The sequence below is a fragment of the Notamacropus eugenii genome, chromosome 1, assembly GCF_028372415.1.
Source record: "Notamacropus eugenii isolate mMacEug1 chromosome 1, mMacEug1.pri_v2, whole genome shotgun sequence".
Lineage (NCBI taxonomy): Eukaryota > Metazoa > Chordata > Mammalia > Diprotodontia > Macropodidae > Notamacropus > Notamacropus eugenii.
Genome location: NC_092872.1, coordinates 472,101,007 through 472,119,243, shown reverse-complemented (window position 1 = coordinate 472,119,243; position 18,237 = coordinate 472,101,007). Strand labels below are relative to the sequence as shown.

Genomic DNA, 18,237 nt, shown 5'->3' with positions numbered 1-18,237 from the left:
AGGGTATTAGATGGTTGTACATTGTGAATAGAGCCTAGTGGAATGGGATAGAAATTACTCCATGGAAGAAGATGAACCCCACTCTTTCCCGCCAACCATTTTGGTGCCCTGGGACAAATCCTGATTCACTCGGTACCAGTAATGAGTGTTTAATAGCATGTATTATGGATATTAGGTCAGTCAGTGTCATAATTTTTATTAACATTGATGTCCTGAAATGATAGAATTGATATAGACAACTTGCCATCAAGTAGTAGAGGTGGTTCCCTAGGGGATGGATACTCAATTAAGCAAAAGTGAAGGTCAGTGTACCTGGCAAACGTGGCAGCCAGGCCTTCATCCATGATTTGTAACATGTTTTGGTACTGGCTATTTTGCCATTCAAAGTCTGAGAGGCACTAATTTGCATTTCTCATTTAACTTCAGTTTTCCCTCAATTGAAAAACAGTAAAAATTATGAAAATAATTAAAAAAGAAAATATATGACTAAAATTAACAAGGAGTTGTGGAAAACAGGAATATTGATGCACTGTTGGTGGAGCTGTGAATGGGCACAAGCACTCTGGAAAGCAATTTGGAAGTTATGTGCAAAAGTTATTGAGCAGTTTATGCCCTTTGACCCAGCTATACCACCTCTAGACCTACACACTAAAGAGATCAAGGAAAGATTAAAAGGCCCTGTATGTATGGAAATATTTAAAACAGCTTTTTGTTGTGGCAAAACAAAACCAAAAAAACAAACCAACAACAAAAAAGAAACTAGGAACTAAAGAGATGGATGCCCATAAACTGAAGAAATGCTAAATAAGTTGCAGAATATACACGTGATAGAATAGTATTGTACTGTAAGAAAGGAGGAAAGAAATTATTTCAAAAATAGATGGAAAGGCTTGTATGTGAAATATTGAAGAGTGAAGCAAGCAGAGACAAAAGAACAATTTATGTTGTAACATCAATATTATAAAAATATAAACAATTTTGAGGACTTAGAAACTGATGAAGGAAATGAGTACAACTAGAAGAAAAATTTATATGATAACAATGTGAAAATAGAAAACTTTGAAAACTGCAAGAACTGCAGCCATTCATGATTCCATATGAAGCATATTCTACTGACAGAAGTGATCAATTTAGACATGTGGAGGTGCTGCCAATGTGAAATGTCACCTGCCCTTTCAGATGAGGTCACTGTAGTAATCATTTTACTTGTCTGATTTTGTTACAAGAGTCTTCTCAAAAAGTAAGAGTAAATATTTGTAATGTAAAAATAGAATACCAATAAAATTTTAAATCATAAAATTAAAAAAAAAACCCTAGTATATCTTCAAAAGATCAACTTCCTAAACTAATTTTAGTTTCTGTTGTTATTCAGACCATTGTGTTCATGTCTGACTATTCATGACCCTATATGGCATTTTCTTGGCAAAGATACTGGAGTGGTTTGTTCTTCAGTTCATTTTACAGATAAGAAAACTGAGGTAAATTGGATTTGGTGACTTGCCTAGGGTCACACAGGTAGTAATTGTTTGAGGCCAGATTTGAACTCATGAAGATGAATCTGTTTGATTCCAAATACAATATTCTTTCCCTTGTATGTCCTAAAGAAACCTTTAAAGTTCAAGTTTGAATCAGTTTGAATTCATTCAGAGAAGAGAATGTCACTTTTCCATGGACTATATCTAAGAGATTATAAATGAAATGACCCTTGATAGGGACATCTGAGAATTTCTGTTCTTAACTTACATGGCAGAAAAAACTTCTGGTAAAACTACAACTCTATTTTTTTTCCCTTAGACAGCAAAAGTTTCATTAGCTTCTTCCGCATTATTTATTTTTATTTCAAGCCAGCAATCCTGATCCAGTTTTCTTCATCAGAATCTTAGGTTCAGATTTCTTTTGAGAAATGCAATTTCCAGCCAACTAGAGTACATGAAATCTGTATCTCTACCCATTTTTATGGTGGCCTTCAGATTAAGTTCCCATTAGTGTGTATTGCCTTTTTACTGTTTTTGCTCAACCTACTTGTAGGAGGAGAACCAATTCTAGCTACTTAGTCTTTTCATACTCTGGATTGTAAAATGAATGGAAATTACCATTCCGCTTCCAGAACCAAAATACATTTGACTTGGTTCCCTCAACTCTTGAGGAAATTAGACAAATTAGATTGCCATCTCCTTGATTAATATATTTTAGTGATCTGTATTATTATCCGCATGTCATACCCCACATCTCCCTATAGAAGGGTCATTCTTCCTTCACCTCTGTTTGTGGTACCACATGAAGGCACTCCCATCACTGAAGTATTATGGATTCTGGAGCATACAATTCTTTGTATATAGGGGCCCAGCTCCTTTCATGATGTTGTGCCCACCATTTCCCTCACTTAACACATGGGTGCAGTCACTAGCTATAATTTCTTTCCCCATTATGGTCTTGACTATGGTCTGTCCACTTCCTTCAACCCTGGTGAAGTCAGAAGATCTTGATTATGTATGGTGAGAGAGATCAGCAAACCACCCTTCACCCTTAGTTCCCTTAGAACTAAGCTTCTAAGTCTCAAAGGAGGAAAGTATTTTGTGGTTACTTATTTATCTTTTAGCAATTTCTGTAACATGAATTTCACATGTATTTACAAAGAGTTCTCCCTCTGCTTTCAAATGCAGATTCAAGGAATACAGCATATAGGTGATCTACTATTTTTTTTACTCCTCAAATGTTTCTCAGGGTTTTAGGAATAAGTCCTCATGTGATATCAGGCTAGGAAAATCTTATACTTCCTATCGATCCATAAGTCAGACCAACAAAACTCTTCATTAATATGTCCCTCTTTCCTAAGTCAGATTCTGCCACTGTTATGATGGTACTGACATTTCTTTTTTTAATATTTTTATACCACTCTTGTTACTATTTTCTAGATCTCTCCTAAAATTAGGGGACCCCTAATGAATTTCCATTATAAATATATCACAATATTTATTAAACATCACATATTTCAATTTAAAGTGGTTGGTTGGTTGGCTGTTGTCCTTCATTCTAGAAGAGGATCAAAATGATGTCACCATGATAAAGTGAAGTTTCGATGTGTATGACTGTTGCTGATAAGATTAATATGATCTCAGAATTCTCTACCACAGATTGTGCACAGATAGTCCATGTGGACATTTGGGGTGGCTACTCCAAATTTGCCCATCCTACATTTCCTTTGTGCTGTTTCCATTCTGATTTGCTAATAGAGCACATCTTTTCTGATATGGGCATGCCATGCTGAATGGTCCTGTGCCAGTGTTTCCCATGTCACACAATCAAATCTAAAGTTCTTGAGAGAGACCTTCAAAGTGTCCTTGTATTGCTTCTTCTGACCATCATGTGATTGCCTACCTCATGCAAGTTCTCCATAAAATAGTGTTTTTGGCAAGTGTACATTTTGCATTTGAACAACAGGCCACCCATCAGAGTTGTGCTATCTGAAGCATAGTTTGAATGTTTGGCAGGTTAGTTCAAGCAAGGACTTCAGTGTCTGGTATCTTATCCTGCCAGGTGATCTTCAGAATCATTCTAAGACAGTTCAAATGGAAGCAATTCAGTTTCCAGGGATGGCACAGGTACACTATCCATGTTTTGCAGGCATACAGCAATGAAGTCAGCATAATGGTTCTGTAGACATTCAGTTTGGTAGTCAGTCTAATACCTCTTTTTCCCAAACTTTTCCTTGGAACCTTATGTTGGGCCCTGTCCCCATGTTGTTCAGTCCTCCTTGCCATGCCAGGAACCCCGGGTGCCTGTGAAGTCCATTCCCCTCAGAGAGGGGTTGTACCAAGGAGGAGGAGGAAGCAGGCTTTGGCTCACAGGAGCAGTTGCGGGGCTGCCTTCTCTACCTGTCCATGCATCCAGTTTAAAATAGGGATGATATAAATGTTATAATTAGCAAATGAATAAAGCTAACCAGTTACTTAACATGAAATCTATGTTACATGACATACAATAAACAATTTATCAAAACAATAAATCTAAATGAAAATCTAAGAAATAAACTAATAGTTACAGCAATTACTAATTAAAATGTAAAACAAGCAAGTTGACATCATTAATAATTGACAGCATTGTCAGAAACTTTGCATTTGTGAATCTATAACAACTTTTCCATAGGAGAGAAAGAAAAATGTAAATCTCATACATAATGCCTCCTCCCATATTTAGCAGAATTTGAGGGTGAATGGCTCTACGTGCCACCTATATATTATGATCACCTCTCAATCTATTTGACCCCTTAAAAATTCATTCTTATCATCCTGAGTTCTAAGTTAATTCATGGGTATGCTTGGGAATTTTTTTAATAATTACTAAAATTGAAGACTCTCATTAATTGTCCAGCCTAACTGCCGTGGGCTGCCAGGTCCTTCTTACCTAACTCAAGTCTTCAGTGATCAGCCGGATAAATGTAATGAGAGAAGAGACCTCCAGAGTAAAACAGAAGTGTAGGCTTTATTCCGGATACCAGCTACATGTCAGCATGCAGGATGAGTTCTCCCTGTGGAGCCCCTTTCTCCTTCCAGAGGAGAGAGGAACCCAACCCCCAGGCTTTCCTGCCCCCATTTAAGCTCTCCCAGCTACATAGTTTGCTCATGTACACCGTGTATGTTCTCAGCCCCTTAGCCAATTAACAACAGGTGTGCTCAGACCATGGACCAATCTCAAGGGTGGGATGCTCTCCCCAGCAAGTTTCCACTGAGAAGAGGTCGAAAAACAAGATAGCTCGTGTCTTACTCCTCAATTTCCAGCTGTTCCCTGGGGGACCTTGTGAGAGCTCTGCTGTTTAGAAGCCCTCACCCTTACTTGACCTGAGACTGTTCACGTGAAAATTGAGCTTACACCCCAACAATTAATTAATCAATTTGCTTTAAATTTCTTCCCTCTTTAGTAGATAGTATTCATTTAAAAAGGTATAAATACTTATTTTCCCAAAAACATTTGTTCATCTATCTACTTATCTGTCTATCTATCTATCTATCTATCTATCTATCTATCTATCTATCTATCTATCTATCTAACTGTCTATCACCTATTTCTCAAAACCTCTAACCTTCCAGGTTTTAAATAAATATCAAAGCCATTGGCTATACATTTTAAACAATGTGACAAATAATTACATAAAAGCATAATTTTTGTTTTACAGTGTTTTAGCTTTGAGAAAATTCACAACCAGTCACCTCTAACCAATAAATACAACTACTTTCCTAGAGGCACTGCTCTGTGAGACAATAGAAAAGAGCATCAAATTTCGAGACAAAAACATCAGGAGTCTCTGTGTGCTACTTATCTGTAGGCACTTGGTAATCAATCCATACATCAACAAGTACTTACTAGATGCCCATTATATTCTCTGGACCTTGGTGTCCCCATCAGTAAAATTAAGTGGTTGAGGAGGGTGGTCCTTTGAAATTCTAAATCTATCCTGACAAACTACTTGGACACTTCATAATCCTGTTCAACAGTCTCACCATTCGGTTCCCTCAGGATACCACCATTCTCTCAGTGCTCTAGGACTATAAATTGGTGAGAAGAAGCTAATCTTCATCTGGAAATATTCTCTATCAATAAATTCACAGGTCCATTCCACATCCTCTGGCCCTTTAGGAATTTACCAAGACCAGGGTTAAAACAGTTCACTCCAAAAAAGAATAAAGAACATTTTCTCTTTTTGTATTTGTAAAGGCAAGCAAAGTAGGATCTTTTGCTGTTTTTGCTTTACTAGAAGTGCCTCTGAATAATGTGATTAAGGAGGATCTTTGCTGTCCAATGTAGGGCCTGGGAAAGATTTGTAGGAAGATCCATGCCTTTTGTTAATGAGGCACAGATTCTCAAGGAATATGATGCCTTCTGGCTCTAAAAAGTATATAAAGACTCTGAGGTGCAATTTTATTTTGGGGCCTAATGACTAGAACTGTTTGTTGGGCCACAGGAGGATTCTTTGAAGCCACTAAAGAGTCCGCTGGCTTGGAAGACTCAGATGTCAGTGCTTCTCTCCCTGGTAACTATGGTCAGTGTTAGACCTGTCTGTTGATGGTCAAGCAGAGGAAGCCATGTCTGTTGATCTTTGGTTTCTCTGTATTTTCTTTGAAATTCAGGGTGCTGACTTCTCTGAACTAGGTGAACAATATATGTGCTTGGTTAAAGAAATTATATATGTGCTTCATTAAACTGATTGCTGAAGCCCTCAAAAGTTGCCTTTCCTTTTATGAATGCAATTCTATGAACCTGTGGTAGCAGCCCCCCCCCCCGTGTATGTTGGGATGCTTACTGATAACAGTATTCCCATAGTTTCTTCCAAGTTATTACTCAACCATCTCTCCAAAATGAAAACTAAACAGTCAAGTTCTACAAGAGTCTCTTGCATCTCTTGAAGACACAAAGAGTAGTGATAGACTCTATGGGGTACCTGTTAGCATTGGTGTCACTGTACATATCATTTTAGAGTATATACACTAGAGTTAAGAGAAGAAATTGAAAGACTTGATATTTCAGGTATCAAACTTTTTGTAGGAGGAGCTATGTGAATCCCATAGTCCAATCTAATATGCCCTTGCCACTTATTACTAGGGCTACCCATCTTACTGCTTCTTTCCTCCAGGCCCAAGTCTCTGTTGGTAGACACCCTTTATCTCTGAGCAAACAGGGCAACCCAAGCTCTAGTTCATTCTCCTTGGGTGATCATATTAAATCAGTCCCCCATGACTTCTAACAAAATTTAGGCCTTCTGATACCCACTTATATCACTTTTGCTTGGCTCAGTTCTATGAAGCATTTCTACCAATTTAGGTAGCCAGAAAGGTGCCAACTGGCCAGGCAACCTGGAACTTGTGCCACCTAGTTTAATTCCATAATTCAGGCCAACCTCCTCAATTAGCCCCGCAAATCTGTGTTCCTAATCCTGGGTGTGACTCCTCTCCAAGTTTCACTAAGTCAGGACTTTTGCCTAAAAACTATTTCTATAAGACAAAGTACAAAAATTTCAGGGGATCAAAGACAAAGACTGTGGGGCTGCTATCCAAATATCCTATTCACTTTTGGGTGATGTCAGAAAATAGCAGCTAAGCTCTTTTCCCTCCATCAGGGTGACATTTATCATGTTCTCCCCAATTCACAAAAAAAAAAAAATGATGCCCCACTTGCTCACAAAATAACTGTATATAATCATTAGTAAGTTTATCTTTCCTGTCTTTTTGATATTCTTCAGAAGTACATGCCAGGCTCTAAAAGGAGAAGCCTAGTTATATGGAGGAAGTCATTTTGAAAACGAAGGCCTAATTTAATAAATATCTATGAGTAAATATTCATATTGATCTAAGAACTGTACGAGGTGTTGAGGGAGATACACAGTTCCTGCCCTCATGAGATTTTTCCTCTATAGATTATTTTATCCACATTTTTCTAAAAATATTACCCTTGTCAAGAACTAATATATTAATTGAGCTTTGGTAATGAAGGGAGGGAGGAATCGAATATCTCTGGAGTGCCTAAGTAACTTAGAGGATTACCAACAGCTTTCTCTGTTGTTCCCAGCTAGAAATAATTTCTGTCATTTGTATTCCTGCAGCACTTTGTTCCCATCTTTCTTCTATCCATTCTATTTTGTATCAATTTCATTCCATTCTATATTAATTAGTTGTGCACATGGAGGCAATGTGTCATGGTGGAGAGCATTTCACATTTATAGCTTGGAAGACCTAGGGTCATCATATTCTGCCTCTGATATTTGCTAGCTGTGTGGTCCTAGCCATATAACCTGACCTCTGAGTACTTCAAATGTGAGCCTAGGACTTACCTAAATGAGTAATAGAGGGAGTTCCAACTGGTAGTTCCCCAGGTGGAAAAAACACACATCCTCAATAAATGCATTTACATATATCATCTCTCCTACTAGGATATAAGCTCATTGAGGAAAGGGACTGGATCTTTTTCATCTATGTAATCCTCAACTTCCAGCACATAACAGGACCTTGAGAAATATTAATTGAATAAATGCTTGAATTTTCATTGGATGAAATACCAAAAAATCTATGTGATCCCATCAACCAATCATTGTAAAGAAAACTGTGGCAGAGTATAAAATGCCCAGAACTTGGTTTTTAAAAGGTATTACCTTGCTATGTGACCTTGGGCAAATCACTTAACCTTTATAATCCTTAGTTTCTCCATATGTAAAATGGAAATAATTATGTTACCTGACTCCAAGATTATGAAGATGTTCTATAAATTATAAAGCACTAAAGAAGTGTGAATTATTGATATAGTATTGAACTTATATAGGAAGAATCAGAGACCCAGAAAGATTAAGTTACTTGTCCAAGGTCCTATAGCTTGTGAACAACAGACTTGGGACTAGCATTAAGGATTCCTGAGCCCTAGTCCAATGATTTTTCCACTTTACCATAACACCTCTCCAATTCAATCATTCTCTCTCTCTCTCTCTCTCTCTCTCTCTCTCTCTCTCTCTCTCTCTCTCTCTCTCTCTCTCTCTCTCTCTCTCTCTTTTTCTTTCTCTGTCTATGTTTTATAGGGCAGCAGTCTTCAACACCTGTAGTGGACACTCAGTATGGAAAAGTACAAGGCAAACTTGAGAGCCTGCAAGGATTTGACAAAACTGTCAACATTTTCCTGGGTGTCCCTTTTGCCAAAGCTCCCCTTGGACCCCTGAGATTTACTCCACCACAGCCTGCAGAGCCCTGGGACTATGTGAAGAGCACCACTACTTACCCACCCATGTAAGCCATCAGTCTTGAATTTCTTTTGAAAATGGAAGGAGTTCAGAGAACATGGAGCATCATGCTTGTCACCCTTGAATGAGTTTTGCTTTGCTCTAGAACCCTCTGCTTTACTCAATGAGAAACATTCCTGTTCGTTTAACTTTCTCCCTCTAGAACTTAAGCCTTATCAGGGATTGGAGGGTCTCTTGTAGGGGAATCTATCAGGTCTGCACAGTAGGCTCCCCCAAAAGCTGTGAAATGATTGGCCTACTCTCTCGTGTGCCAGCCATATGAACAGATTAGAAAACTGATGCCAGGTGACACTAGTATTTCTAAGAGCTCTTCACTTTGTTTCCTTCATGGAATTAGAAGGTACTGCCCCTTGCTTCTTTTGTATGTGGGTATTTTGTCTACTGAAGGAGAACACTGACAAGCACGATGGCAAATGACCTTCCCCTCTGTTCTTCCCTCATGCCAGGATGGTTCCTGAACCATAAAACCTTGGTCATTGGTGAGCCCTTTAAATCAGGCAATTTAGGTGGTAGGTCTGGTCTTTGATCACTGGGCATCAACAGAGCTCCTGGAAGAGGCATAACAGATCCCCAAAGAAGTTAATGATAGTGCAAGGGTATTGGGAGGACATCAAGTAGAAATGAGGAGTAAAAGAGCACGAAGACTTCTTTTCTACTACATATGCTCATGGCTGGCCCTGGACTTATCTCAATGTTTCCCAAAGTAACCTAATGTCTTTGGGCCCTCTCTCTCATTACAGTTCTCTTTCTCCTTAACATTCTGATGTCCCTAAACTTAAGTGGTCTATAGAATATTAGATTTGGAAGAGATATTAGAAATCATCTAACATAAACCCTTCATGATCCAGAGGAAGAAAATGGTATCCAGACAGGGAGTGACTACATTGAAAATAAATTGTTCGTATTATAAACTTAAAAAAATAATAAATCATTCCAAACCAAATCACAGGTAATTTTTCCACTAAAGACCTAGGGGAAGGAATTGGGAGAGGAATTAAAGGCCCTGAGTTAACATCCTGGCTCTGTTCCCACCCGTGTAACCTTGGACAAGTCACTTTAGGCTTCAATTTCCTCAACCGTAAAATAAAGGAGTTGCACTAGATGGTCTGCAAGGTCCCTTCTAGCCCCAAACTAATTATGATCTGTGATCTTTGAGTCTATGGCCTCACATAAAATTTCCAAGAGGTGTTGTTCTATGGGACCATAGAAAAGGGCACTGAATTTAGAGTCAAAACTTGGAGTCCCTGTTGTGCCACTTTTTGTGAGCACTTGACAATCAGTTTGTTATTCAAGGAGCACTTATTAGATGCCCATTATGTTCTCTGGACCTTAGTTTCCCTATGTGTAAAATGAAATGGTTGACCTCTATGATCTCTAAGTTTTCTTGTAGTTCCATATCTATGGTGTTGAAAATAAATAATGTTTTTGTCATGTTTCACTGCACAGGTGTGCGCAGGACCCAGTTTCTGGACAATTACTCTCCGATCTTATTACCAACCGGGAAGAAAAAATTTCATTGAAAATATCTGAAGACTGTTTATACCTAAATATTTATACCCCTGCTGACCTATCAAAGAAGACCAAGTTACCTGTAAGCAGGATATGTATGGGGTTGACTATGACTTTGGAACTGGCAGTTTATTTCCTTTACATGCATCTACAGTAAAAGGAGAACGGGTCCTTGATCTGGAGGGGGGAACAGAGACTTGGTATGCTGACTTACTCTTTGGTCCTCAGCAATCAGGCTGTGTGATCTTTTAAAAAATTCTTAGCTTCTATCTCTTCACCTCAATAGGGAGGCTGGTGAGAAACTCACAATGGTCACTGAGAGTAAAATGTACACATAATTTACATTTGCAACAATTTTTCCATCCACATTATTTCATTCAATCCTAGGGAAAAATGTGATTTTTCCCCACTTGACTGAGAAGGAAACTGAGATCCAGAGAATGATCAAAGATGACAATGCTGCTTAAAAATATCTCTAGTATCAGAAAACTTGAAATAGATATATCATAGATATTTTAAACTCAATACATACAAAACTGAACCCATTATCTTTCCCCCTAAACTACCCCTCTTCCTAGATTCTTTATTTTTTTTTCAAAGGTACCACTATCCTCCTAGTCACCCAGGTTTGCAAGCTAGGTGTTATTCTCAACTCCTTATTCTACTCCTAACACCACATATCTAATCTGTTGCTAAGGGTTGTTAATTTTACCTTTGTAACATTTTCTACTTTAAGTAGAGACCAAATGTTAGGAAAGTAGTCTTGTTTGTCATTTTTGACTTGGTGCTCCTTGGGGTACCAGTCAACTCTGAGATTCTGGGATATTATCAGAGTTTCACTTCTTCCAGCTGGTTGATATGCAATGATGATGATGATGAGGAGGATGAGGATGAGGATGATGATGATGATGATGACAAAAGCCAGGTGAGAGTATATAGGGGACTAAATCTGGACTCAGTCATATTGGACTCTTCATAAACCTATTTGGGGTTTTCTCTGCAAGGAATGGTTTGCCATTTCCATCTCCAATTCATTTTTCAGATGAACTCTAGTTGTTAGAAGGTTGCCCTTTATCTTGAGACCAAACTTGCCTCCTTTGAAGGTTTACTCTCTGGTTCTAGTTCTGTTCTTGTGGACTAATGAGCCTGTCATTCTTTTATACATGAAAACAGAATATTATGCCTAGATTTCTCCAAGCTAGATATCTTGTCTTCATTCAATTAACTCTCATAGGACCTAGTTTTGAGGCCTTTCTCCACCATCCTCACCATCATCTGGAGATTCTCCAGCTTAATTACAGAATTTCTGAGCTAGAACTAACTCAGAGATCATCAAACCAAACTATACCAAAAATTCTCTACAACATACCTGGAATAAAGGTAAAGAAATCACTGCCTGAAGACTTCCAATGAGGAAAATATGAGAGATCAACCGAGGCAGACCATTCACATTTCAGGGCACTCAAATTGTTAGGAAATTATTTTCTGACACTGAGCTAGGATTTATTTTTCTGTAATTTCCATTCATTGTTTCTGGTTCTCCCCTCTGGGACCACAGAGAAAAAAATTTTTTTTTCCCCAAGTCAGCCCTTTATGTACTTGATAACAGCTATGTAATTTCACCTCCCACAAGTCTTCTCTGGGCAAACATCCTCAGTTTCTGAGAGAAGTTATTATTTCTCCTTTTTATTAATAGACAATTATTAAAATAGAAGAGACCTCAGCTTTATTTCCCTGTCCAATTTCCTTGTCCAATCTCTCAAGTATAGAGCTGAGAAAATATAGGATTAACATTCTCCTCTTTCTAGGTGTTGCTACTCCACCTAACTAGCTCAGGTTTGAGTGGGTGATATAGATTCTTTGTCTAGATTGCCCAAGGCTGACTGTGATCTGGATATGGGGATACCCTCTCACTTCTCTGTAAAGTTCACCTCTTATTAATTGCTAAGCAATCAGAGTTGATGGCCACCCTCAAGAACACCCCTCTTCCAAAGGGCATGTAGGCTATGAATCCATTGCCATGACTGTCTTTGTTCTAAGGGAGAGATAGCCAAATGTCCATCCTTTTATTAATAAACATGATGGTACTACTAATAAAATGATTAAATTACCCAGAAATTTTGTCTCTCTAACTTTTTAAATATCACATTCCTTTATCAGACTTGAATGGGAAGCTCAATATTACTTTCTATTTTCCTTCATCGCCAATAATTTACCTTCCCAATTAGTCCCATTGAGCCAAGACCTGCATTATTTGTCTCTGTTTATTGCTTTTCATCATCCTACACTAGAGCTCCCAGAGAACAAACTGGTTCAGGGGTGTAGTGGCAGAAAACAGGGATTAATCCTTGGAGGTATTTCTTCCTTCTTTCCATCCCAGGATGTGCTGGAGCCTGCACAGACAGGTTAGTGGGAGCCAATTGTTAATTTTTATGCACTTCAGAAATCCACAAATTCTACAAAGCAGCACTTTGATTGTTCTGTTGATTGTGTACATCTAAGTAAGGGAGACAATGCTAATCAACCATTATGCTAAGAGTGTGTTGTGTACATTTTTTTATTCAGAGAAACACTTACCAGCACACATTTGCTTCCATCTATCCATCAGAGGACACAAAAAATCAGAATGTCTGAGCTGAGAAAAAAACAACACATTGGAGATCACTTAGTACAACATTCTCATTTTCTTTTTGACACAAAATGAGGGAAGGGAATTTGTCTAAGTTCATATCATAAGTTAGTGGGAGTGCTAGCTCCTAGACCTATGGCATGCTACTGCACAATACTGACTCTGACTCTGTAGTGAGGGAGCTACTGACTCCCTCACTAGAAGGGAGAGAATGGAAATAATACTAGATATGCAGGCAAGAGATCTAGGTTTAAAACCAAACTCTGACATTGCCTTTGTGATTTCAAGTAAGTCATTTAACCTGTCAGGGCAAGAGTTATATTTTCTGTAAAATGAGGGGGTGGGACAAACGGTGTTTCCAGTTCTAAGACTGTGAACCTATGAGTACAACTGCCTGGCCTGAGTGATTTAGATATTCATATCTCTGAAAATAGGACTAGAATAGTGACCTCTAGAGAACTTTATCAACTCTGGAATTCTGTAACCAATACGATTCTTCCTTATTTCTCCAGGTAATGGTTTGGATTCATGGAGGGGGTCTTTTAGTGGGTGCTGCATCAACCTATGATGGACTGGCCCTCTCAGCTCTTGAGAATGTTGTAGTGGTGGCCATTCAGTATCGCTTGGGAATATTTGGATTCTTTAGGTAAGATCCTTCCTTCAGGAACTCACCCCCAAATAACATTGAGCAGTATGAACCTGTCCAAAACACTGTCCCAAATCTGAAATGCTATGATTCTCCCATGACAACTATTCTGAAGAAATCCTTGATACATGAATATGGTGAACTCATCCTGGTAGAAACCATTTCTAGATGTCCATTTGCTTTTTTGGCCTACACATGGGTCCTGTTTAACTTTTCTCATTTACTCTTCTTAATGTCACAGACTGTGTCATAACATCTATCATATTATCAGCATCCAACAACTACTGTCAGCATCACTGTTATCCCAGAAACGAAGTAGTAAAGAAAGAGCACTGAATTTGGAGAGGATCTGAATACTAATTTTCCTTCAGTCATTTACTCTCTCAGTAAGTCATTTAACTCCTCTAGCCTCATTCACCTCATGTGAAATGAGGTGGTTGAGTTGAATGACCTCTAAGGTCCCTGAGTCCTAAAATTATTATCTTCTCATCCTAAAATTGGTGAGATGCAGTTTTGAGTACCAGTGACTATCATTGAATTAAGAGTTTTACATTGAATATCTGCTATTCATTAAGTGGATAAATTAATAAGGATTTACTAAGGCACTGATAAGCCCTGAGGATACAAAGATAAAATGAAATATCCTTTGCCTTCAAGGAGTATACATGCTATTGGAGGAAAAAATGTGTCTATATACAGAATAAATACAAAATAAGCAGAAGACACTTTTGGGAGGGGGAGAGCATTGGAGTGTAGTAAGTACTTAATAAATGCTTATCTCAGCTGAAGTAGTTGTTTAACAATGCTTTTTTTTTTTTTTTACATTGGTGCAGTGGACAGAGCACCAATGCAGGAATCAGGAGGACTTGAGTTCCAATCTTACCTCCAACACCTGACACTCACTAGTTGCTTGACTTTGGGCAAGTCACTTAACCCCAACTGCTTTATCCTCCTTCATCTCTAGTCATCCTGATGAATAACTGGTCACTGGATTCAGATGGCTGTGAAGGAGAAGTGAAGCTGATAACCTGCACAACCCTCCCTTACTCTAAACAAAGTCAAGTGCAAGTCATGTCATCATTTCTCTGATGGCATGCTCTTCTTCAGCAACGAAGGACGAACACACACACACACATACACACACATTTGAATGTTAATGTAATATAAATTCTGGCAGGTCCTATTAAGCTGCTGTTTTAAGGAGCCATTTAGCTAAATTCAGAGAGTGTAGGCCCCATTGTTGGACATCAAGTGAAAATTAAAGTGTGAGGGAGTTGTAATTTATGTTGGTAGAAACCATAGCTCTTTTGACATTTAAGTCACTTCTGTTGTGTTTGACCCTTATGATCCCATTTGAGGTTTTCTTGGTAAAGGTATTGGAGTGTTTTGCCTTTTCCTTCTCCACTTCATTTTACAGATGAGGAAACTGAGGCAAAGAGGGTTAAAGTGCCTTGCTCAGGGTCACACAGGTAGTAAGTGTCGGAGGGTGCATTTGAAGTTAGAAAGATGAGTCTCCCTGACTTCAGGACAGACCTTCTATCCACTGCGCCATCTAGCTCCTCTTTTAACATATTGAATTCTAAGTACTAGATACCAAGGTTCTATATCTAGCTCTGAAGCAGTTATAAAAATATTGGGCATACCCACTGGCCTGGAGGAAGTCACCACTTAACTAGAATGATGAGGTGCACTTGAAAAAATTAAGTTAACAATTCAAGGAAATTTGTCCTAAATGGGATTATCCCCCTGGCAGGGACCTTATAAATCATCTGCTATAACCCCTCATTTTATGGATAAGGAATCTGAGGTCTGGAGAAGTTAAGCAGCTTGCCCAAGGCTGTTAAATAAAGATTATTAAATTAACTAGGGCTTTCTGCCTCCAAGTCCCACACTCCAGAGTTATACACTGACCTGTAGTATTTAAAGAGAGGCTTCCTGGAGAATTTGGAACATGAGCAGAAAGGTCAAAAGAAGGCATTTTGGACAAGGAAAGAACATGAGAAAAAGACATGTTCTGAGCTCAAAGAAGGAACCATTTCACCTTAAGCAAAAGCAGCTATGTATGTGGAGGGCAACAGTGGTGTTTAAGAGAATGCTCTAGCCTTGGGTATAGTTATACAAAGAGAAGAGTCACCAGCTTTCACCCAAAGGGAACTGGGGTTACAGCAGTCCTGGGAGAAGAACATGTGAAGAGAGAAGTCTGGAGATGCCAAGGCATGCTTAGGGTGCTCACCAAATGAGAACAAGTTACTCTTCTATTGCTCCTTATCCCCACCTCTTGTACATACACTTCCAGCAAAGAAATATGCTCCCTGCCCTAAATGTTGACTAAGTAAGGTAAGACACTATTTTCCTGATGCTAGATATGGCTCTGGGCATCAGCATGGTATGGTTAGAGACTACAAGGCAATGAGCACCAAAGAAGTAGAGATTTCATTTAACCCTTTTGGGGAATTCAGGTAACAATCTTGATAGAGCACCAGAGGGCAAGGTGGGTAGGGAGTTAACCAGAAATCAAGAACATATTACCTGTGCTCAACAAATTGACATACATGAAGGAAAGAGAAAGGGAGAAAAGGAGGGAATAAGCATTTATTAATCACCTAGTAAGGGTCAGGCACTGTGCTAAGTGTTTTTTGCAAATATTATCTCATTTGATTTTAATCTTGCCTGTAAGACAAGTGCTATTATCCCCCCCTCCCCCTCATTTTATAATGAAATAAACTCAGGTAGATAGAGGATAAATCAGTTGTCAAAGGTCTTACAGCTAGTAACTGAACAGGACCCATATATAAGACAGACATGCAAAAAAAGAAATAAAAGTGGGGAAATTACCTGGATTCTCTAGAGGGGGAAATTCAGCATTACTCACTACTTATGATATTACAGGTTTATCATGTCTGAATGTTATCGGCCCTGCTCTAGACTTGTGGCTGTTTCTCTGAAGTCCACTATCTGTCTTTTCCATTCATTGTATATATCTCCCGTCTTCTCTCCCTTGCAGTACTGGGGATGAACATGCCCCAGGAAACTGGGGTTATTTAGATCAAGTAGCTGCACTCCAATGGGTCCAGAAGAACATTGCCAATTTTGGAGGAGACCCAGGCTCAGTCACCATCTTTGGGGAGTCAGCAGGAGGTGTCAGTGTTTCATCATTGGTGAGCTTCCAAGGATACTACTTGTTGGCTCAGGAGGATTTAGTCAAGGAGTAGGGTCTTTCCTATCCCTCCTCTCCTCTTTTTCTCCTAACTACCTATTTTCTCTTTTCTCATTTATACACTAAAATTTATTAAGTGACTACTGTGTACATAGGATTGAGGTAATGGAAAAAAACCAAAATTTCTTTAGTGTATGGTGTCTATACACATAGAGGGAAAAGACTCAAACACGGATTGGTATAATATCCATTATTCCACTCAAGTTTGTTGAAAAAGTGCTGAACCAAGAGTTCCATGAGTTCCAAGAGGGGTAAGTTATTGACTAACTTGGAAGATTAAAAAGGCTTTCATGCCATTTGAAAAATTGGTGGGGGACTAAAAAATGTTCTTATTCCCCCCTCTATTTTCTGTGTTATTGTTGTTTCTTATTTTCCCTATCATCTACTCTTTTCCCACTTTTCTGCCTCTTGGCTCTTTCCTTTCTCTTGTCTCTCCATTTTTCTCTCCCTGTCTAAATTGAGCCTAAAGATGTGGGTGGTAGGAATGGCAAGGGCAATCGCTGGCTAAAGATTACCTTTCTAGTTCCTTTTCCTCATTACATATTGTTTAAGGGAAGCTATTGGCTTTTTTTCTTGATTAATATTTTCCTGATTATATGTAAAAATAGTTTTTAATATTCATTCTCTAAAATTTTGAGTTCCCAATTCTCTACCTTTCCTTCCCTTTCCCTGAGATGGTAAGCCAGATAGGCACATTGATTACAGTTGATAGAACTGTGATCCACCCATTCTGGAAACGAATTTGGAATTATGCCAAGAAAGTAACCCCAAATTATCCATACCTTTTAGCCTAGAGATCCCACTGCTAGATATAAAGAGCAAAAGGACATTCTTATTTCCTTATACGTTAGTTCCTATATTTCTTCCTATGTTTATTGGAATTCTTAAGTTTTGCAATTTCTTACTGCATAGAAAAATTCTATTACATCCATATGCCATAGTTTGTCCTTTTTGTTTTTGTTTTGTCCACCAGTTAGCTGGCACTTTGCTTTTTGCCACCACAAAGTTTTGCTATGAATTTTTATTTTTGTTTCTACCTTTGATTTCCCTTAGGGTTATATGCCCACTAAAGAAAAGTCTGGGTCAAAAGACATTTAGATAGTTTTCTGACATAATTCCAAACTGATATCAGGAATAGCTGGACATTTTCAGAACTCCACCAGCAACGCAATAGCCCATATTTTCCCATATCCATATTTCCAACACTCTTGTCACTTTTTTTTTTAATCTTTGACAGTCTTCAGGATTTGAAGTTCACTCATTGTCGTAAGTTTATATTTCTCTTCTCTTCCATCAGCCATCTCTGTGACTTTGTGCTGACTATCTCCCATGCCTGGAATGCTCTCTCTTCTTATCTCTGCATGCCTTTTACAATTTTTAGTTGTTATCAGCATTCATTGAAAGCATCACTTTCTGCATAAGGCCTTTCTTGATCTCCTCATGTTAGTGCTCTCCACACA

At 38.5% G+C, this 18,237-nt stretch overlaps 1 protein-coding gene across 1 annotated transcript in view; it reads left to right on the top strand.

Moving 5' to 3' along the window:
• LOC140519353 (liver carboxylesterase 1-like) overlaps positions 1-18,237 on the top strand; it is a 56,728-nt gene that overhangs the window by 8,071 nt on the left and 30,420 nt on the right. Inside the window, exons 2-5 of the mRNA XM_072632266.1 lie at positions 8,558-8,762; positions 10,223-10,367; positions 13,427-13,560; positions 16,565-16,718. Of these exons, the coding sequence (XP_072488367.1) occupies positions 8,558-8,762; positions 10,223-10,367; positions 13,427-13,560; positions 16,565-16,718 (638 nt within the window). The remainder of the gene's footprint in view (positions 1-8,557; positions 8,763-10,222; positions 10,368-13,426; positions 13,561-16,564; positions 16,719-18,237) is intronic.